General features: G+C 45.2%; 2 protein-coding genes and 1 pseudogene across 6 annotated transcripts in view; 1 reads left to right on the forward strand and 2 right to left on the reverse strand.

Moving 5' to 3' along the window:
• The window catches only part of LOC147882527 (DHHA1 domain protein), a 103013-nt gene that overhangs the window by 48002 nt on the left and 31622 nt on the right, over nt 1–23389 (forward strand). For all 5 annotated transcript variants that reach the window (XM_087400633.1, XM_087400635.1, XM_087400634.1 and 2 more), the window contains 2 exons: nt 9210–9579; nt 9675–9809. In XM_087400633.1, coding sequence (XP_087256759.1) covers nt 9210–9579; nt 9675–9809 — 505 coding nt within the window. The remainder of the gene's footprint in view (nt 1–9209; nt 9580–9674; nt 9810–23389) is intronic.
• Nucleotides 3625–6350, reverse strand: LOC147882528 (uncharacterized). The gene is made up of 4 exons (XM_087400209.1): nt 5039–6350; nt 4585–4927; nt 4260–4421; nt 3625–4104 (listed from the first exon to the last, which is right to left on the reverse strand). Exons 1-4 carry the CDS (start codon nt 6265–6267, stop codon nt 3625–3627), a joined length of 2214 nt encoding a protein of 737 aa, XP_087256335.1. The 5' UTR covers nt 6268–6350.
• Nucleotides 11595–14978, reverse strand: LOC147882529 (uncharacterized; annotated as a pseudogene).

The following is a 23389-nucleotide window of genomic DNA, read 5'->3' on the forward strand; positions in this document are numbered from 1 at the left end:
CACCACTCCTGCCTGTTACACCATATGGACACGCGCTTCTTGATCTGGGTAGGATGCATGATCTCATCATCTGCAACGGGCTTGACCTATGGCCCTCCTCAGGTGGTTTTACTTGCTTCCCACACGGGGAGGGCACTAGTGTAGTAGATTACATCATGGGATCCCCTACCTTCACTTCATGTATCACCGACTTCACCGTTGCACCACTCCCTCCAGGAGCTGATCACACATACCTATTCTTCGCTATCGCCACCCCACGCTTAGCCATATCACCTGCCTCTTCAGAGACGGCTCCGGGCTCTTTTCCAGATTCCTCGCCTACCCAGATCAGAGATGCCTCGCGGTCTTCATTCACGAGGGGGTCCGACACGGAGAGTACTTACTCAGGCGACGGGGTTTGGCCACATCATCAGACACCTCTCAGAGCAGGATCACAGAGTTCTTCCCATCGAGTGACTGATCGTCCAGTCTCTAGCCACAGACGTGACAAAGACCCCGACCCGACGATCGCAGCACGACACACGAGACATCGAGGGGACACACAGATCACTCTGGGGACCTCTCGTCATTGTTTAGACCCGGGATACGTCCCACGAAAGTCACAGTGGCTCTGGTCTTGCGTCGAGCCTCATCTAGGAGATTGAGACGCACGGCATCCCTTGACGGGCCCCAACGTCCCATCACCGGCTATGCACCAGCTTAGGTGACATGACATACGGAGGATTCCGCTCCGCTCTAGTCCTTTTCTTTTCATTGTTACATCCAGATGTATTTGATGATGTATGATCAGACTTAGGATTCAGCACGGGTGATGATGCTCGTTTCAGTAGCTCCACCCTTACTGTAATTTGTATTAGGTTTTCTTTCAGTCTCATAGACCCATCGGTCTTCCGAAGACTAATAAAATTTCTTTCTTATTTCTAAGGTAGAGCCTCCCTTCCCTTAGCCTCGCCATGGTTCCTCGCCATCAAGTACTCCGGTGTCCTAGTGATTGCTCCTGGTCCTTGTTTGTGAGTTCAGCTCACTCCCACATTAGTTCGTGGTTCTCCCTCAGCATTGGCGGACATTTCTTGTCCGTTGGTCGCCAGAAACTTGTTTTGGAGCAGTCCAGCGGCTGTTTTTTGACCTTTTGAGGTCCGATTTTGACATTTTGGCCCGCACCATTTAGAGGGTTAAAAAATCAACTTTTTTGTCCGTACATCTGTACAAATGTCCGTACGCCCGTACGGACCTTTGAAACGGATGCGCGCTAGTGCTAGAAGTCCGTATAACTTGTCAGAAGGTGATTCCAAGCAGTTTTAGGCTATTTTTTGGCATTTTTTGATCACATTTGGACTCCCGTGACCTCCAGCAGTGATTTAAGCTTCCCGAGCTTACCCACAAGTCATTTCGACTGTACCTACACTCCGGTACATTGACTTGAAGCTTCTGACAGTAGGGAATACTCTTTTCACACCTCGTCATCTCCGACATTGTGACATTGCGGTGTTAGACTGTATCGAACAATCAAATATCATTTCTTTGATCTCGGTACACTTCAGTGACCGCCTCGATTGCTGCGCCATCTGATGCAGTCTATTGCTGCTGCTCTTGCCCTCGAAATCCACGCCAAAACTTGCTCGTGATTCCGCCATAGATTGCCTCTCTTACCGCCTTCATTCGAGCTTCCCGTTGGTGCTCACGGATCTGATTTGAGCAGCCCACGATTTGCGTCTTCAACTGGGAAGCTCCCTTGAGCATTTGGTGACTCTCCGATTGGCACATTGAGAGTCATGACGTGATCTCCCTTGGTAGCTGCTCCTATGGCTTTCATTGACACATCATTCGAGGGCATTCTTGCCTGGTTCTTGACCGACATACCTCTTTGCATCAGGATGTGCACACTCTTGTGCGGTAGCTACTTTGGGCTCATGGGTTCTTTGCCCTTGCTATGCATAAAATGAATGAAATCTTCTATATATTTTTATATGTTGGAGTTAAAGGTTCTGTGCCTCGAGTAGTCCCTTTAAAAAGAATGTTTGAAGAGTTAATAAAGGTCCTCTGCCTTGGATAGTCCTCCTAAAATGATGTATTTTCTCTTATATGTTTGGTGTGTGACTCCATGTTCCTAGTTAGTCCCTGGAGTCAAGAGGGGAATGTACTGTGGGAGCCATATATTGGTAGTGATAGGGTAGGCGTGGCATATGAGTTCCAGGATGTTGGTGCATTGGTCTTCTAGACCTTTTAGTTGTTCATGCATCCACACTGAGACATTAGCCTTTGAGTCATGTTTGGGATGTAAAGCCATGTGAGTGCTTAGTCCAACCTCTGAACCATGCTCAGACTTCAGCCTCCGAGTATTTGGGGAGCCATGTCTAGTTCATACATTGCACAGTTTAGTAGTCCTGTCACTGTCATGTTCTGTCCTTGGTTCCATTCTAGTAGTCTCTCACCTTGCCTTCATGGTGGGGGGATGTTAGAATATGAAGCCAAGTTGAGTCAGTTTGGTGTGTTCTAGTGTGAGTTCTAGTCTAGTATGTCCTATGGATGCCACGTGTCACATTGGGAGTTTTCCCATATGCATAGGTGTTCATATGTGTGTGTGTGCTCTATATAAGAGTTGTACTTGTCTAGTGTCAAATCAATCAAGTATCAAGCTACAAGCTCTTTGGTCTACATGTGAGTACTTTCATTTTGGTTTATTGCTCTAGTCATTTCATTTCCATTTCATTATGTCTCTTTTTGAGTATCACTTCCTCTCTCCCTAGCCTACCCTCTCTCTCTCTCTCCATCTCCACCATGTGCCTTCAGATGGGATGCTAGAGATGCCCCGGGAGCATTCAAAGGCTGATGTACATTAGCATGTGTAGGCTAAATATGCTGATCTTCTACTGGCTGGTTTGAAGTGCCTTCAATTGCCCGTAGATATGCAATTATTGCTCCTGGTACACCTTGGCAAGAAGGTGATCCCCATGGTAGTTAGCAAGCTCAGGCGAGGCCAATACCAGCTGCACTTGTTGTTCCTATCCAGAATCAGAGGAGATGGGATGCTAGAGATGCCCCGGGAGCATCCAAAGGCTGATGTACATTAGCATGTGTAGGCTGAATATGCTGATCTTCTACTGGCTGGTTTGAACTGCCTTCAATTGCCAGTGGAAGTAATCCATCAAACACATCCCAAGTACTTGTATGTAGTTGTGTATCAAGCATGGACTAATCAAACTTTTCTGCAAAAGCATAGTTGTAAGACACGTTAAGACACGACACGTTAGACACGCTTTAGACACGAGTGTCTAAAGTGTCTTAAAGATAAGACACGTAAGACACGTTTTCCAGTTATAATAATATTAAATAAATATTAAATTTAAAAATATAAGTATGTATAAGTACAACTTGGTAGCAATGTAGCATGCTGCATGACTAGCTGCTAGTTTTAAGTTTTAACATTTTAGAAGTACAATGTAGTTAAGAGTCAATCATCATAGTCTTCAATAAAGTTTAAACATATGTCATAAATAACTCGGCCAATGCCACATGAAATTTGAATGAAATCTGAATCCTCATACATATAACTGAATGGAAAACTTTTGAATCTCAAGACTCATCCTAGTCTGAATCTGAGTCAAGAGTCAAGTCTCTCAAGACTCATCCTAGTCTGGACTCTGAATCTGCTAGGTCAGTGCCACTGCTGGATCCAAAGTCACCATCAGTGATAGTGTTACCCTCACTATCATACTGTGGCTCCTCGGGCACCTCATCCTCCTCCTCCTCCTCCTCATCCTCCCCCTCCTCCTCGTCCAAGGCAGACCGCATAGGTGTATCTGACGAGGTACTGGCCATAGCCACGGCTCTCCCATGGCCACGTCGGATGGCACAACCACGACCTCGTGCTCCTCTTCCACCACTCCTGCCTCTGACTCTGCCTCTGCCTCTGCCCCTGCCCTCTGATGTGTCCCTCTGTGCTGGAATAGCAATGGCTGATGCTGCTGATCTACGACGTGAACGAGTGACTCGTCTATCTATGGTCTCTAGCTCTCTATGTAGCTGTGCATATATCTCCTCCTCATCAGCTTCAACTCTAGCATAAGTAGGCAACTCGGTTATGTCAATGGTTGTAGGATCCACCTGCAACAACATTTAGAAGCAATGAAGCATATGTTATTATGTTCAATGTTCATTGTTATGATTTCAATTTCCTAGATATATTTAAAATCGAAATCATAGATGATAGAACTGTGAACATGTTACAATAGACTCAAGCTAGTAGCTACCAATGTTACCTGCATTGGACCTGCCAAGTTTTTAAGCTTTCTTATAAGCCTCAAGTTTGCACGGCAGTATACTAAGCGCTCGAGTTGCCTTGTGCTTAACTTGTTCCTTATTTTCGTATGGATCAAAGAGTAGGAGCTCCAGTTCCTCTCGCATGCTCCTGCTGCACATTCCTTTTGCCATTTGGTTCCAAATCCCGATTGGCATTTAGTATTTACAAATCGAGATTAAAGGAGTGAGAATCAAGATCACTCATCATCTACATTTACAGTTTAAACTTTACCTAACCAGGAATAGCAAATGCCAAACTTCAAAGATATATGTCTCAGCTCTCACCTGAGATAAAATCCGGAGAGCCAACTTCCGCACTCGAGGAGTGGAGTAGCCATATGTCTCCCACCACTCAATTGGCTTCACACAAATCTCTTTCCTTCTAGACGTGGGTCTAGAGAAGGAAGCACCCACACTATTCTGATACTGAGAAAGCTCCAAGTCCAGCTCCAATTGCTCATCCTCTGAAAAAACCCTCCCTATGTAGGCATCTCTATCCGCCAATAACTCTGGCTTATTGAATAAATCAGCTGACTTAAACAGTGGATGCAAAAGTGTTGCAAGTCCATGGATGGGCCTACACATGAACTGCCATCTCGTATCCACTAGAGACCTTATTTCTTCCAATCTACATATCAACATAATTTGTAAATTATAATAAACACTTGTCACTGATAATGGATTTATGATAAGTGATGATTCATTACTTATTAATATAATGGACATAGACCAACCTTACCTCTCAGGTGCGAGGGAGCTACATGTACTCAGCGAAACACGCAACTGCTCCATGAAATGATGGACCAAGCCAAGAGTACTTCCCTCCATATCAGTCACCCGCAAGACAGCGAATAAAGGATGGAGAGCTTTCACTATGGACTCCATGTCAGTCCAAAGTGAGTGATCCAAGCACATCCTCTGTACCGTCATGCTCTCTGCCCTGGTAGAGTCAGGCCACTCTAACCACATCCGAGACACCACTGTCTGTCGAAGAGCTGCATGCACTGCAAGAAGGCGCTCCAAAACAATGTGCATGTATGCAAAGCGTGTCTTCGATGGCCGGACAATTTCCAAGTTGCTATGCTCCCTGAATATGGCCAAGGCCTTGGGCTTCTTCTTAAAGAAGGCTGCAATGGTACTAGCAGTCTGCATCACACTAGCAATCCAAGGGAGCCGACCGATGTCCTCCATGAGAAGGTCTAGGCAATGTGAAGCACAAGGAGTCCATACAATGGAAGGAAACTCTGCCTCCACAAGCTCTCCCATCCTCACACAATTACTTGCATTGTCTGTAACAACTTGGACCACATTCTCAGGCCCTATCTCAATGATAGCTGCTCGGATATGCTGAAAAATGACTTCACCTGTAGTGCTAGCACCTCCTCGACCTGTATCAACAGCTTTCAAAAAGTACGTACCAAGGCATGAGGATACCAATATATTAATGATGCCCCTCCTCCTAACATCACTCCAACCATCAGACAGAATGCTGCAACCAAATTTCTTCCATCCCTCCTTGATAGGATCAAGAGCTTTGTTAATTCTGCCTATCTCCTCCTCCAACACAGATGTCCTCATCGCACCATATGTCACACCTGTCCATGTATCTGTAGCTCCCACAGCTGCCACTGCCTTGATCATCCTCTTCCACTGTGGTGTTTGTAGGACATTGAAAGCAAAATTGCATTCAATCACAGTCCTCCCAATTTCAATATCTGCCAAACGCTGCCGCTCTTTTTGCCAAGACTGTGTGGACAATGCACCTGATAAAGTCCCCTGGTGCTTTTTCGAAGTAGCCATAGTGGTGGATGGTTGTGAGGATGTAGCAAAAGCAATGCCCTCTTTCCTGGCCCTCTTCTTTGCATGAGAGGAACCAATAGCACTAGAGTCACTATCCATAGCATCATCAAGGTTGATAGTGTGAGACTCAGGCCCCAACAAATCCTCATCTTGCAAGGCAGCAGGCATGGTACTAGGTCCACCACAAAGTTTTGGATGATCTCTGATAACTTTCTGCGCAATCTCAAAAGGAACAGAAGTACATCCACCAATTCCCCTACCACCAAGTCCAGACACATGGAGAATAAGACGTGTCGCTGAGCTCACAAAAGGCTCACCACAATAATTGCATTTCCACTCTTTGTTTCCTGACCCCGTTGCCACAGCGGGGTTAATCATAGTGGTATGGATCCCCCAAAGTGGATTTGGAGGTTTAGGCATGGTAAATCTCTGCTGCAGCCTGCTATGCTGTAATTCTCTGTTGCTATGCTGTAATTCTCTGCTGCTATGACCTGCGACCTGTCATGTTGGCATGCACACGAGCATAATTCAATATAAATTTTGGGAGAAGTAGAACAAGCAAGTGAACTGCAATCTATAGACTAATTGTGTTGAGAAATGCACATGCCAAGCTTGAAGCAAGCTGCAATAGAAGCTTGAAGGCTCAAGCATTAAGCAGTGACAAGTCTAATGCATAAGGTGCTATCATCTATGCAGCCCTAAGGAGGCCAAATTAATTAGGGCTTTCAGCCCATACTTTGCCCCCTTTAAATTTACTGTTATTCTAGCAGGCTCTTATATGAAACAAACCCAGAAGAGGGCCAACTTTCTTAGGGATTTCAGGATTCAGGAATCAGCCCATAATTGGCCCAATTTTTTGGGAAAGGAGAAAGCAAGATGCAGAGTGGAGCCAGCACTATATAACAAGCTAAAAGAAGGCTGAAGAAAACGATGCAGTGTGTACAATGTGAACCTGAAGGCAGGCTGAGCTCCAGCCTCCAACGTCGATGGTCGTCACCGAAACCAGCAGGTGCAGAAGGTAACGTACAGACCTGAGACTACAGTAAATCCGTACAGTGTACGGCGGATCCGTACAGTGTACGGCGGATCCGTACGATGTACGGCGGATTTGTACGGGGTGTCACGTGTGTACGTCGAGACTCGAGTCCGTACGGTACGTACGTGAAGTTTGTACGGCAAATCGTCAGCGTACGTGAAGTTTGCTGCAGCGGGAGAGGCGAAACAGCGTACGGAACCGGACGGCTTGTACGGCGAAACGAAAATGCAAAGTCTAAGGTTCCATTGTCCAAAACGTAGGGTTTTTTTAATTTTATAAAAAAAATTTGGAGCGTGTCTAAACGTGTCTTAAGGTAAGACACGTGTCTTAAGTGTCTTAAGTGTCTTACCATAAGACACGAGTGTCTTAACAACCATGTGCAAAAGTCATATCTCTAGGGACAAAAATCCTTCTTGTCTGAGGATTGTAGAGATGGTAAGCTTTGCTCTCAATGCTGTAGCCAATAAATATGCATTTTATCTTCTTATCATTGAGCTTGCTTCTCAATTGACTAGGCAGGCGTATGTGTATAGTCTATGCAGCCAAACACCTAAGGTAGTCCACCCTGGGTTTTTTGTCATAGTCATAGTTTTCAAGGCCTTGGTTGGGCATCTATTCAAAGTGTGTGCTGCACACATTTGTGCCTCCATCCAAAATCTGTGTGGCAACCATTTTCCCTTCGATCTATCATCTGACCATTTGAGGTGTATATGGGGCTGTACATTCATGTTCATGCATAATCCCTATCTCCTTGTAGAAATCTTTGCAGGCATTTGACATATACTCCCCCTCTTTTTGTTCTCAAAGTCTGCCCTTAGCACCCATACTCTTCCTAACCATAGCCACCAAATTTCTTGAAGCATTGAAAAAACATCTAATTTTTCTTTTAAGGGATATTCCCATGCCTATGAGAATCTGGAACAATCATCTATGATCTTTTCAGAATCAAACACAACATTATGAGAGTGGATCAAGCAAAAACTTGAAGATCTGTTGAAATAAAATTGCAAGAATGAGATTACAAAGGGCTATCAACATGGCAAAACCCTAAAATCCTAGGTTAATCCGGACGAGGGTTAAAACTCATACAAACCTAAATTCAACTACTAACGGTGGTTAGGGGCAAAACCTTAGAAGGAAAAAGTGCCCTAACCCTTTTAAATAAATTAATACATTGGCCATTACCTTGGATATTGCCCTTGCAATGACAATGTATTGCTGTACAAGGAGTGATCTTAAGGATCAAATGGAAGGAAGCTCAAACCTTTGCGAAAAGCTTTGAACTTTTTCTTTGAATATGACCTTCGTGAAAAGATCCGCAATATTCTGATGTGTAGGGCAGTAGATCAAACTGATATCTCATGCAGGCAATCTTGATTCTCTCTCTAACATAAGGATAATGTATCTCTGTGTTCCGTGTATACATGAAACATAGGATTCCGAGCTACTACAATGGAATTTTGACTGTCAGTCCGTATGGGAGTAGATAGCTGCAAACCGCCATGAAGATCTGCCATCAATCTAGCCATATACATTCAACTGTAGGTGCATGTGTAGTAATGACTACTAGAGTCCTTGGCACACTAGCAAATCACAGTCCATTGTAGTTCTAGAATCCTGTGTGGATACCATTGATTAAAATAAGTAAAGGCATTATTAGTCAAACTACATATCTTGTGGATATTGTAACTTTTGTCGGATATGTGTATGTGCTTATGTTCAGGTGTTCTCCTATTATGGGAGTATGTGGACTCTTTATAGGGAAATTACAGCTCTTTTATTTTTCCTTGTTAAAAGGAAAACATCCATTTTCCTCTAGATTGACATTTAAATTGCAAAACGCTTTTCACAATTTTTCTTTTGGAAAAACTCTTACAGCGATTCCTAACTGTATAGGAGACACCCATTCCTGTTTTGAGAATGCCTGCTTGTTGTGACATATGCAGACCTGTGTGCTAGACTATTTTTTAGATTACAATATTTTTTTTGGGCTTATGCCCATGCTGGAATATATTCTTCCACTTGCAAACAGGCATAGGTCATCTGATACATGCATCTTTGTGTTGCATTGCAGAGTTGTCATTATTGATCACCATAAGACAGCATACGATGCCTTGTCAAGGAACTGTCTTTGTCCATCGAATATGAATCAGAACTTTGACATGAATAGAAGTGGCGCAACGCTTGCACTTGATTACTTTACAAACAAGCTTCAATCTAATGTATATTCAAATCTGGAGACTAGTTGTGCTGGAGAAGATCAAGATAGATTGTTGACATTGGTTCCTGTGAAAGACATGGCACGCATCAACCTGCTCTTTAAGTATATTGAAGATGCTGATCTGTGGAAGTGGAACCTTCCAAACAGCAAGGCTTTCAGCACTGGTCTGAAGTACAGAGAGATTGATTACAATGCATCTACCAATTCAAAATTGTTTGAGCAGGTGTCGAGTAGTTTCTCTGTTTTGGAGACAATTTGCTGACTGCTGCTACTTTTGACTTTGAAGTTATAAGATGATGCTGAGTCTTTGATCTGCAGCTTCTTTCACTTGACCCAGAAGATATTATTAGGAATGGTGAAAGGCTTTTGTCACATGATCAGGCTCGCATAGATGCAGCCATTCAGAAGTCTTTTTCAATCAACCTGGGCCAGGGAAAATTTGGACAATGTTTGGTAGGCATTCTTCCATTTGCGTAGTTGATATTGTTGATTCTTAAGATAATACAATAGTTTGTGAGTACAGTTGGGATTGAACTCTTTTTGTGTGAGGTATAGTTCGTCCATAAAGATGCCCATTCCCTTTTGTTGTTAAAAAAAACAAATTTATATTAAATAAATCGCACACATACATTAGCGGAGATTTGGTTACATAATTTACATAACCATTGTATGGATTCTTACTAGAACTCTTTATTTATTGTTTGCTCAATGATATGCAATACAACTACAATGTTGCTGTCTCTTGGGGTGCTAGCACTTCCAATGTTCCTCCAACAAGCCAGATCTTAAGTCATTGTGAACTTGTGTCCTCCCTTGCACCCTATTGACATGTGTATGCAGCACCCCTGTCTTAATGTCTTCCTCTTGGGGAACACTTATTCAGACAAAGTCTGTGCGCAGCAGGTATCTACATCTATTCAGCACTCAGCTGTTAGAGTGTAAAACACTAAAGATCTCTTTTGTATATGATTATTTCCACATTGGCAGAAATACTTTTTTCTGGTTGTACATGTCTCTCTTGTGCATTGTCTATCTACTGTCTGCACATCTACATAGTACACACTAGGGATAAGAAGTTTGGGATCTGAATTTACCACTATGTGATTTCTAGATCCAGATACTCGTTGGGTTAGCTTGTGCTGCATGAACGGGAGAGTTGGCTATAGCAAGCAGCGTCTCTGTCTACTCTCTGTTCTAACATGGCATCAGAGCCCTGAGGTGGTTCACAAGTGGTGGGGGCTTGAAGGCGAAGACCTTGGGAAAGGACAATCTTGATTCAAACTTGTAGGAACCAGGGTCTGCACCTGAAGGATCAGTGTCCTTGCAAGGAGGAGAGCGTCTCAGATTTAGACAGGTGCATGACATGTCTATCTCCTTCATTTCATTATCATGGCTGCAAGAGATCTGATTCCAAGGTTTGGGAAAACGGGTAAGTTGGATGACACAAATTATCCTCTGTGGAAGATGAAGGTCCAAAGCCACCTGGTGAATTAGGTCAACTTGAAGATTGTGATGATGAGCTGATGCCTCAACCCGCTGTGACTCTGGCCACTGCGAATGAAGATGCGGTTGTGGTACCAATGGATCCCGTCGCAATGAGAGACTATGTGACGCATGATGCATAGACTCTGGCCATCATTATTAGCAACACTGTGGATTCGGTGTTATCGCATATTCAACTGACGGACACTTCCTTTGCCACATGGACCATGGACCATACTGAAGGATATGTACGAGGTGATAACGATGCGAGGATTCTTGACCTGGAAATGGAGTTGTACAGCATGAGCATGGATGAGGGGGAGTCAGTAGTACAAGAGCACATTACCAAGATGAAGGAGGTGCGGGATCAATCTCAGCTGTTGGTCACAGGACTGGCTAGGCTTTTGCTTGGCATGCTTTCAGAGCTACAAGCTTTGTTACAGGGTAGCAGTCGGCACCGATGCCTTGAAGAGCTAGCGCCTTTGCTTCTGCAGCAAGAAGCTCAGGAAAAGAAGTACAATAGATTTGGTGATCACAAGGCCTTTTACGCCAAAGACAAGGGCAAAGGCAAGGGCGAGCTTGGTGATGCAAAGCCCAACAACAAGAAGAAGAAGGATGCCAAGTATGAGGATTGGGAATGCTTCAGATGGTGAGAATAAGAAAAAGAGAAACTACAAAAAAGAAGTGCTTCTACTGTGATCTGCCAGGGCATGGGCATGTTGCTAAGGACTGTAGGAAGAAGAAGGAGTCGTCCAATTACAATTCAGAGGAGAGAAAGACATCTCCAAGTGTGGTACTCTGAGAGTAGGTGGAAGAGCGAGTGGTGCGGGTTGATGCTATCAACTCCTCATAAAGTAAGGAGTACATATCGCGCTCTTCTTGTGGGATCTGTGGAATGAGCTTTACCTTCTCAATGTCGATCTTGTCCACATTCACCTGAGAAGGTTCCGTATTCTTGGCATTCCTTTCAAGGAGCTGGAGGTTGCAATGACAAAATACTAGCCTCTCTAGCTAAGAGGTACTCAACCTATTTCTCTTCTTTGTATGGAAGAGTGCCCAAGTGCTCCAATTCCTCTCACATGGACCGGAACTGCAATCCTGAGAGAGCACTCGAATGGCAATGTGTTTCTGCACACATAATTAGAATTTAGGATTTAGAAATTAGAATTAAGTAGAATGTAAGTTGTAACTCACACCATACTATGTTGCATGATGCATCATGCACGTAGCTGAAAGTTGAGTGTATGGGTAGTGAATTGCCAGTGTGGGAGCACAATTCCCGTACTTCTCCCACCATGAGACATGCTATAGCTGAGTCTCTCGAAGCTTTGCTGTCTCTCGACCAAAGCTCGCTGTATGGTTGCGGAAGGCCAAGAGATCATCCTCTATATGGCCGGATGTGTCAATTTTACGAGCAAAAACCTATGAGCAGGTTTATCCGAGCGTGTTTTTCAAGAGATTTTTAAAAATGTTTTTCTTTAGGAAACATGGTTTTTACACTTTTATTTTCACTAGAACTAGATCCCTTTATCATAAAAATATACAGACTAGTCACTCATTCATTTTTACACAACATAATTTTCTTATTTAGAGACATCCCTTTGTACCCCTGTTATTACCTTTAAAAAGTGTTGATTTCTTTAAGAAACATTCCTCATAATCACTCTCAATGTAATAATACTATGCATACATAATTACTTATTAACACATTTATATCATATGGCAATATCTTTTTAGTGTTTTTATAGCATATTTATGGACATGTTTCTAAAGAAGTTTAAATTACTATAAATAAGTATTAACTTGGGCTTATATATCACTCTCATAAAATACATGTAATATTTAATACTATATATGAAAGATTTTCCAAAATATAACTCCATAGATGTGCTCAAATGGGGTGTTCCGATCAATTTGAGTGGTTGAATGACTATATTTGGACATTGGATATGAAAGTTATGTAACTTTTAAAAGTGCTGTCCAAGGTAGTTTCGCCAGCGAAACTACCTTGGGAGACTTGCTTCAAAGGGGTTTCGCTAGCGAAACTACCTGGATGGCTTGCTTCAATGAGTTTTCTTTGAAGAAACTCTTTCATGAAGATAGGTTGAGAGAGGGTTTTCAATGTCACCCCGTATTAAGTAAAAGTTGTAAGAAGGATCATAAGGGAATTTTCATAGAGAAGTCTACTCTACATGTGGGTTTCTTCAAAAGCCATCCCATTATGCTCTCACCATTCCTACAGATTCACCTAAAGATTTTTGTATAAAATAGGCATTGCTATAATACTTTGCATATTTCTAAGTGAAACTATGTTTTCTTCTGATCGATTTTTGCCATATTTATGCATAGTTGGAAGCTTTTTTTTTTCCTTCGCTCGGACGCTCGGAAGATTTCGCTCAGAAAATGCTCGTCCCCTATATGGCCCTGCATGTACACATCACCATGGGTCACCACCCTGATGTATGTCATGAAGCCATCATCAAGCTCATTGCTCCTCATTTTGCCATAGAGGATGCAATGCATGTGCTATTGCATGAATTGGTTTATGAAACCAATCCCATTGCTTATTCCATACAGCCTTGATTTGCTCAATTCTTTAGAGAACAAACCATAGACAAAAAACAAGAGTCAAGAGTCAAGACCAATGTAAAGCATCAAGACTCGAGTGAAAAAGAAATTTACATATAAGGAAAAACATAAGGAAACTAATTGCTCTCCTCTCAAGTATTGCTGCTTGTTGAGAGACTCTCCAATCTTGTCCATGTACTTAAATAAAAGGTCAAGAGTGCTACCCTCCACGTCTGTAATGCACAAGACTGTGTAGATCAGATTGAGAGTTTTGATCAAACCCTCAACCTCTACCCACTTCCCTCTCTCATGGCAGCACGCATAAAAGCTCTTGCCTTAGGACTCTCTCTCTAATCCCACTGCAGCCACTCATCTGAGTACACAGTGTGTACCAACTCTCTGCAAACTCACAGGAGTCTCTCAAGCACAATAAACATATATGCAAATCTGGTGGTTGCAGGCTACAGTAGCTCAAGATTGCTATAGGCCCGAAACATGCTCAAACCTTTTGGCCTCTTCTTCACAAAATTTACCGTGCTTCGTGCAGTGCGAAAGATGGAATCAACCCATTGTATTTCACCTATGTTCTCGATCAATAAGTCAAGGCAATGTGATGCACCCCTGGGTCCATAGAATACCTAGAAACTCGTCCTCTAGCATAGAGCCCATAGACTTGCAATTGCTCCCATTGTCTGTCACTACCTGCACAACATTCTCAGGCCCTATTTGCATGATTGCCTCCCATATATGACCCCAAATAAATAAACCGATAACTATGAGACCTGGGAGGGAGGCATCAATGGCTTTCAAAAACATAGTGCCTTTGCAACAAGACACTAAAATATTGTACACCTTTCGCCCGCGTACATTTGGCCATCCGTCACACAATATAGTGCAGCAATACTTCTTCCATGTTTCCTTCAAGGGCTCTAGCTGCACTTCTATGCATGCTCTTTCCCGCTTGAGCTCACGTACTCACAGAGCTTCCGATGAAGGGCCTTCTCACTCGCATCCAATGCGGCTGATGGCTCTCATGTCTTCCTCCATTGGTTCGTCTTGGCCACATGAAAGGGAATGGCACACTGTATGAACAATTGGGTGAGCTAGTTGCCTCTGTCATTGCTTGCTTATGAAACCCAGCTTGAATGCTGGCTCTTTGTACATAATTTCTAGGTAGTGGAGGAGTGGCTAATACATCCTTTGGTAAAAAGAGTCCTCTTTGCATTCATGGCCGACATAGAGGAATGACCACTCTGTGACTTTGTATCTCTACTCCTCTTTGCTACCCCCAGTGCTTGACTGGAACTACCTTCCTCCTCATTTGATGATGGCTCCACAGAATTTGAATCTTTGGGAATGCTCAAATGCTTTCACCTTAACATCTTGAGGAACATAGGGGCATGGCCCTACGTCTTTGCTTGGCACATGGGTAAGATGGTCCTTCACACGGGTGACACTCCCCGTTTTTTTCATTCCACAGAATTTGCATCTCCACTTCTTAGAACCACCAGACCCCTTATAGCTCCCCAATTTCTCTGCATGTTTCCAAAATACATACGAAGTCCGAGCCATGTAGGCTGAGGGTAACAGCTGAGAGCAAGGGCTGAGAGGAAAACAAGGAGGACAAGAGAGGGAAAGGGATGAGGACCTAGGAGAGCAAGAAGAAGAGGGCAAGGGTTGAGGAGACCAAGGAGGAGAGGAGAAAGAAAGAAAGAAAGAAAGAAAGTTTATTAAAGTCTTCGGAAGACCGATGGGTCTATGAGACTGTGAAAATCCTGATACAACGAGCTGTGGTAGTGGAGCTACTAAATGAACGTCCATACCAATGCAAAATGCAAAATGCAAAAAATGCAAAAAATGCAGAATGGCAGTACTAAGTCCTAAGTACAACATAGTCATGTCGATGGTCGACTATATATCAATCTCAGCATCATCATCAATATCATCATCATCCCCAGCAACAGCAAGATATCAAGATGGATGAGGTAGTGGAGGCATGAAGTCGGCAATAGAGTGCTATCGACCACTCAGAGGTGCGGTCCTGGCACGTCTCCTAGTCGTAGCTCTGCATCTAACCAGGGCTACTGTGACCCCCGTCGGTTGGGCTCCAACTCTAAACAAGGAGGGGATGTCTACAAGTGTGATCTGTGTGTCTCTGTCTGAGCTGTCGGGTTATGGGCTCCGGGTCACGGTCATGTCGAGGCCTCGTCTCGTTGGGGTCCATGTGATCTAGCTGAAAGAACTCCATGATAGAGCTCTGAGAGGGATCAACCGAGGAAGAAGTTTGCTCCTGTCTTCGTGCTCGGAGTATCCTCTCGCGGTGTCTAAGTGCCATTTGTCTAAGTGCCATATGAATGAAACCTGCCAAACACCGCTGGTCTAGGTAGGAGAGGAAATGGGCTAAAATCCCATAACTATCTCTGAAGAGGCAGTGGAAACGTCCTCGGATCTCATAGTACACAGGACACCTGAAGATGAAATGCTCCTCTATCTCAACCTCTTGTATGTCACATAGTGTGCATATGCGCCACTCCCTAGGTAGTCGCTCTGCTCTGCTGCTCTCGATGCGAAGTCTGTGTGAAGAGACCCGGAACTGCCCAAGAAAGATCCTCATCGAGTGGGGTAGGTGAATGTGTGTGTATCTTGGTGGGTCAATGAAACCCTCCGCTGTGATATGTAAGAAGTGATCTCTGTAGAAGCTAAGCATCACTGGGAGTTCACTCGGTTCCAACCAGGTCCGAAAAGTGTGTAGCTGTAGTAGATCCTCATGGATAACTTGGTTGACCTCGTGTGATAAGAGGGGAGAGAACGGAGCATCCATGCTATACTAGAAGGGAGGTAGTCTATCCATGTGGAGCCCCAGTCGCTCAAACCATCTCTCTGTACGTGCATACCAGCACCTCTGATCTCCTCCTGCTGCGAGTGCCATAGATGATAGAAGAGGATAGAGCTATCCATGGTAGCCTGCTACGCCCCGAGGTATAATCCCCATATTCCCTAACTCGGTACAGATATGTGATGACCTGAAATGCAGCATCTAGCTGTAAAGGGGGTGATCCAAACTTAGCTTGAATGATCTGGTGAGGAACGGATGACTTACCATGAATCATCCGTGATAGCATGAGAACCTGTAGCCGCTCCACACGGGCCCACTCTGTATCCGACAAGTCTGGCCCCCAACAAGGACTGCCGTACATCCCCGCTGGGCGAGCCAAGGAGTCAAAAAGCAACCCCTCGGTGCGTGGATCCTGAAAGTGTGAGCGGAAGCACTGCCTCTCTAGCGTGGCCAATGAGGCATACCCTCTACTCAAGCGTGCCTGCATCGCGGGTCTCATAGTGAAGCTCGGTCCGGAGAAGATAACCCCAAGATAAGTGTATGATGAAACTATCGCAACAGATGACCCCGCAAATGTGAACTGCTCCTAATGCATGATGGCTCGAGATGTATTGAAGATCATGACCTTGGTTTTACCCAGGTTGACCTTCAAATCATGAGACTCACAAAAGGACTGTAGTGCGTCTAGGTGTCTCTGAAGCCCCTCTGTTGAGGAAGACAAGAGAGCCACGTCATCTGCATAGAGCAAAATTTGGATCAGCGTGCTTGCAAGAGAGCAACCTACACCCCCCTGTGTCTGCATCACTGTCTCAAGCTCGTCAATGTAGAGGCCAAACAAGGTAGGCGACAAAGGACACCCTTGTTTGACCCCGATGGTACTCATGATCTCGTCTGTCCACCCGGATCCTACCCGAACTTTGCCAGAAACTCTCTCGTAAAGTGCCATGACAGCCCAAATGATCTCCTGGTCATAACCGAAGTCCTGTAGGCGCCGTATGAGGCGGGCTCTTAGGACCGTGTCAAATGCCTTGCGAAAATCCACAAAGCAACAATAAACCCTTTGCTTCCGTGACCTCACCTCCTCGATGATACATTTGAGCGTCAGAATGTGGTCCATGGTACCATGATCACACCGGAATCCGGCTTGTCCTACTGCTCTGAGTCCTCGACACTCTGCAAGTCTGCTAACCTCGGAGTCAAGTACCGATGCATAAATCTTGGACATGACATGTCCAATCATAATGGTCCTGTAGTTCTCCGGGCTCATGGGATCCCCTGCCTTGTGGATGGGTGAGATAGTGTTAATGGTCAAAGTGTGTGGAAATCCCAAACAAACCGCTTCATTAAAAAGCTTTGCTAAGATCGGGGCTAGGAGGTTAATCCCATATGCAATGAACTCAGTGCATAGTCCTCATGATCCTTCGCTCGGCCATTATGAAGTTTCATTACAGCATCCTTCCCCTCCTCTAGTGAAGAGGGTGCAAGATGTGGGACGAGGCATGTGTGAGAGGCTAGGGACTGGTTGATTTGGGATGTCATAACGTGTGCGTGCATAATCAAACCAGATCTGGGTGTCAGTGAGTGGCGGAGGGGACCGTCCTTCTAGAAATTTCCGCCAGAAGTCGTTACTAAACAAAATGTTGAGTAGCTCCTTCTCGTTTCGACGAACAAAGTCTAGTTTCTTCCTCTGTACCAGTCTACGGTATTCACGTAGACAGTAGCGTATCTGGTGCGCTCAGAAGACTGTTTTTAGTTTCGAATCTGAGTTGACGGCATAAGGCCTTATACTCATCATCGTACCAACTATTATAGGGTACGGTTCCAGGGGGTGGTGGGCGGGTGGAGCGGGTGGTGTGGGGAAAAGCGTGAATGGCAGCCTCGTGTAGTGAGCGGGTGACAAGGGCAGCACGATCCTCTAAAAGGGGTATGAAGTCAATATAAGCGAGAAGTATGTACAGACGGCTAGAGTAAGAAGGTGAGTGATCCCGATCAAAGCGTATATCGTGGTAGGTGGAGTAAGCACTGAGTGGGGTGGAAGGTGCTGTGCGAAGGGAGGTGGAGATGCGAAAGAAAAGGTATGTATGATCAGCCCCTGGGGGGGAGAGGTGCTACAGTGAAGTCAGTAATGCGAGATGTGAAGACAGGGGATCCCATGATGTAATTAACAACATTGGAGCCCCCCCCATGTGGAAAGCATGTGAAACCACCTGAAGCGGGCCATCTGTCAAGACCATTATAGATAATGAGATTATGTATTCTGCCTAGGTCTAATAGGGCCTGCCCATAGGATGAGAGTGGACCTCGCCTGTCAGTCGAAACCCGTAGCATACCTGCCTCCTCAAGGTCAACATCTGCCAGTAGAGTGGAATCATCTCTGAAATCAAGAAGTGGTACTTGACGGGCCGCTGTCCTCACGTTGAAGTCCCCCACTAGAAGGACTTCTCCGCGGCTAGAAAAGTCAACGATGGACTGATAAAGGGTAGCAAATGGGGATGTCTCATCATCACCTCGAATATCTCTGGCAAAGTGGGAGGTCTCTGGGGGGAAGTAGCAAACTGTGACAAACAGATCCTGGCTGTCCATGTGTTGTATCCGGATCCAAAGAAATCTGGAATGTGTCTCTCTCTGCTCTACTGAAATGATCCCCCGAAGTGTGGATCTGAAAAGGACTGCAACTCCACCTGAACCTCGAACTCCTCCTGTACCCCTCGTCTCATCTCTGTAGGCAGACTCCCATGTATATCCGCTGACTATTGGGAGAGGGCGCTCTGGACTCTGATGTGTCTCTGTATAGAAGACTATGTCGTTGAGGTTGAGGTAGAGATAGAGGTTGAAGAAGCTGAGGCGGGTCCTACCTTTGCCTTGCTGTTTACCGTCAGTCCACTTCGGTTGTAACGTGTGTTCACATCCTCCAAATTCAGTTGTGTCGTTTGCTTTTTTTTGTTGTTGTCATTTTCGTCTTTCTTGGCTTTGTTCCCCATTCTCTTGGGGTGCAGGTGCAGATCTTAGTGTTAATGTTCAGCCGGGAGCGGGAGCACCGGTTCCCCCCCCATAATGGGAGGCACATCCAGTGCGAGGTGGTGGAGAGGTAGTGCGGAAGCCTGAAGTGGAGAGGCAGCCAAGAGGTGGAGAAGGAGGAGAGGCTAAGATGGCGAGGATTTTAAAAAAAAAAATAAAAATAAAAAGGTGGTTGTGGTTCCCTTTTTTCCCCAAAAAAAAAAAAAAAGTGGGGAGGGGAGTAGAGAAGGGGGGGGGGGGGGGGGGGCGGTGGATGAGCGGAAAAGGAGGGAGGGAGGTGGCTAAGTGAGGGGGTAGCGGGGAGCGAGGGGCTGAGCGGGGGGTAGCAGGGAGCGAGGGGTGGTTGAGGGGAGCGAGGAGCGAGGGGCTGAGCGGGAGCGAGGAGCGAGAAGGGGGGGTGCGGGTAGCGAGAAGGGGGGCTGAGCGGGAGCGAGGAGCGAGAAGGGGGGGGAGCGGGAAGCGAGAAGGGGGGCTGAGCGGGAGCGAGGGGCGGGGGGCTGAGCGGGCTGAGGGGAGCGAGGGGTGGCTGAGGGGAGCGAGGGGCTGAGCGGGAGCGGGAGCGAGGAGCGAGAAGGGGGTGCGTGTAGCTGCAGCAGCGCCTAGGGAGGAGCTGGAGCGGGAGGAGCAGCGCCAACGGAGGGGCAAAGCAGGGTGGGTAGGTAGGCTGAGCGAAGAGAGGGCAAGGAGGAGAGGAGAGGAGAGCAAGAAGGAGAGGTTGGAGAGGACAGCAAGGAGGAGAGGAGAGGGCTGAGAGGGCTGAGAGGAGAGGTTGAGAGGAGGGTGAGAGGGCTGAGAGGAGAGGGTGAGAGGAGAGGTGAGGGCTGAGAGGAGAGGGTGAGAGGACTGAGAGGGTGAGTTGTGAGAGGGCTGACAGGAGTCAAGGAGCAGCATGCGGGAGCGACGATGCCGAGAAATGGCGCCGCACAGGTAAGTAGTAGATTTGGGGCAAAAACTACCGCCTAAAAAACGCCGTTTTCGTTTTTTGGAAATCAACGGGAGACTCCTCTCTCCCTCTTGCACTTGTATCACAATCCATGTGCACGAGATTTTTGAGTTAAAGGCGTAAACTCAGTTGCTCTTGGATGGACTCGTTTCTTCCTTCATTTCTAAAGGAGAACTCCCTATCAAGAGGTTCTTGAAGGAGCGTGGATTATCATACTCAATATGTGTGTAACTCTCATCTAAATTATCCTCTTCCAGAGGAGGTGATGGTGTTCTCTCCCTATCCCCTTCTGGTAGTGGAGGAAAAAGGACAAGTTTATTATTAAATCTCTCTTCCTCTTCCATTCTTTCCTTTTAGTAATATAAGATAGAAAATGACTTGCTGTAATTTCAGAAAAGGGGTTTATTTTACAGCAAAAGTCAAGTGTTATAGAGTTGGTGGTACTTATCCGACTCCCACTTCGCTTTTTTTAAAAAACCACTTGAAATGACCTCTTCTTCCTTCTCTTTTGGCCTTTCGTCATTGTTTTTATGCTGTAAACTGGTACACTCCGTTTGGGCTACTTGTTTTGAGTGGATTGGAGCTCTAGACCGTTTTAGGGGGTACTGGATCACTCTCTGTTCCAATCTGAATTCCTGTTCGGGAGAACAGGGGGTCTCTTTTCCTCATGGTTCAAGGGTATATTCATATGGGGGAGTCACCCCATTCGGACACCCTGTTCCCCATTCAAGAGCACAACTTTTAGAGAAATCCCTTACCTCAAGACCTTCAAAATCGGGGTTTGCAACTTTCCAGAGAAAGCTCTTGCCTCGGGGTCTCTCAAATTCTAAAGTTTGAGGTTTGCAGAAGGGAGCGCTCAAACCCGAGACCCAAACACGCTTTCAATTCTTCTAGAGTCACGTGCCCAGCCTTGAACCCGCTTCAAACAGGCCTCTCGTGAGGTTCAATGCCTTCACGTGCGGCATGCAGCCTGTGTGGATCCCTGCACAGTGGCACGTGCCGACCCTCGTCACCGTTCGGCTCGCTCCCGTCGCTCTCCTCCATGTTGCTTGTCCATACGTTGCCTGCTTGCCCGTGTGCTGGTTGCCCGTGCAGACCTCCGCTGCATGCGCTGCCTGCCCGTGTGTTGTCTTCCCGGTCTCTGCTCGCTTCTCCTCTTCCTCTTCCCGTCCCGATCTCTTTCTCTTCTCATTCCAGTCGTGGATTGTCGCTACTCTGATACCAAATGTGAAGAACCAGATTTCTCTTTCTCTTCTCATCCTAGTCGTGGATTGTTGCTGCTCTAATAGCAAATGTGAAAAACCAGATTTCTCAAGAATGCAAATGTGTGCAATGCGTGCATAATTTGAATGCCGACTGGCCCTCCAATGGGGGAAGAGCGCCCTTGTGAGAGTATTTGTTTCTCTTTTCAACCTACATTGAAGGCGAGAGAGAGAGAGAGATGGCAGATGAATGCAAGGTGGTAGAGAGAGTGCTACGTGAGATTCACAATGAAGGGTGATACCTTTTCATTAATGTCATTTGAGATCACTCAAGTTCCATCTTCCCATTTACACCTACCCTTAGGCTATGACCCATGCATCTACCATTCAGAGCACCTTAATGCACCCTTGCCCCTAGGACCTAGACACATGGGTGCACATCTTTATTAATAAAATAAGTGTCACATGTCCAAATTTCATGCCATCTGAAGCAGTGGCTCTAGCTCGACTAGCCCTCTTCCTCAAAGGTATATGATGTATTTCACATTTTCCTTTTGAAGAAGTATTTAGGTCCAACTGATCAGGTTTTGGAGGAGCTTCCTCCAATGGATGTGCAGGGTCAAATTCAGTACATACCTGAAAGCATTATTGGATTCAGGGACACGATACTCAGAAACAGATCTTATACAAACTCCTCCGTTGTGACAGACCCTGGAACGTTCAATAGAAGTCCACTCCACCAAAATATGTATGCTGTCCAATAACCAAGAAAAGCCATGATAGGCCAATGATGTGAAAATAAGAATACCCTACGAGCTCGAGTGTGAAGGAAATTCGATGAACCAACTCAAAATGTGAATGGTAATCCGTAGTGCAAAGCTATTTTAGCCTTAAATTATAAGGGAGCAAGAATTATCCTTAGTCTTGGCATCTAGGGATCCAATGTGCCAGGGCCTGAGATAACAAAAGACCATGGGGCCATAATTAATTTTTGGTCTGCAATGCCAAATTCCTGAGCACCTTTAGTTTGAAAACACATTCGAAAATGCCAAGGGCATAATAAGGGCTATATGCTTTTGAATGCGACTATACTGGTCGGTTTCTATCAAAAAATTGTAAAAATTCTTTCCTCTTTATAGATATGTTGATTTGCCTGACCTTCCAAAGTTGGAAACCAAGAGTGCATGCCAATAATATGAAAGAAGATCTCTGGATCTCCTGCTTTAAACTCCATTCGGAGATCTGGAAAGCTTGTTGCACAAAGCAGGGCATGTTTGTTATTCTTTTATTTTTATCAACACATAACTTCAAAGGTAGTTTCATCAACCTAGCGTGCATATTTTGGAGATGCATGAGAGTTCGTGTGCAATCCTATTGTTGTTCATTAAGCTGAGCTTTATAATCTTCTTTTTTTTAATTCTCTAAACCAACATGCATAAAAGGAGAATGCAGGACATTATGGAAATGATGTTGTGAGTTATAATGCACTTTTGGGATGAGGCAGACTACTTTGAAGTAGGACTGTGAAACTTGTTGTAGATTTACAACTTTATTGGATCTTTGACATATTTAAGGACAAAGTGACCATGATCCTTGCAACAACCAACTCCAATAACAAAATCACCCCTTGAATGAAGCTCGCCACTGATGATGATTGTTGACAACCTTCATCTATCATGGTCTTTAAGAATCTCCATTTTTTGTATCCTCTACAACAAGATGCATAAAAAGAGAATGCAAGACATATAGGGATGATATTGTGAATTCTAAATGCTCTTTTGAGATGAGACATAGTACTTGTAGGCCTGTGAAACCTGTTGTACACTATCAGATACAGCTTCATCGGAGCGAGACCCACTCTTAGAAGTATTCAATTACAAAGTAACCATGATCCTTGCAACAGCCACCCCTAATAGCACATCGCCCCTGCTCAGCTCAGCTCCTTGGCCGTGCTCGTGCCCCTTCCTTGGTTTCCCCCTTCTTG

The sequence above is a fragment of the Dipteris shenzhenensis genome, chromosome 29, assembly GCF_047967505.1.
Source record: "Dipteris shenzhenensis isolate YYH24624 ecotype China chromosome 29, Dip_SZ_1.0, whole genome shotgun sequence".
NCBI classification, from domain to species: Eukaryota; Viridiplantae; Streptophyta; class Polypodiopsida; order Gleicheniales; family Dipteridaceae; genus Dipteris; species Dipteris shenzhenensis.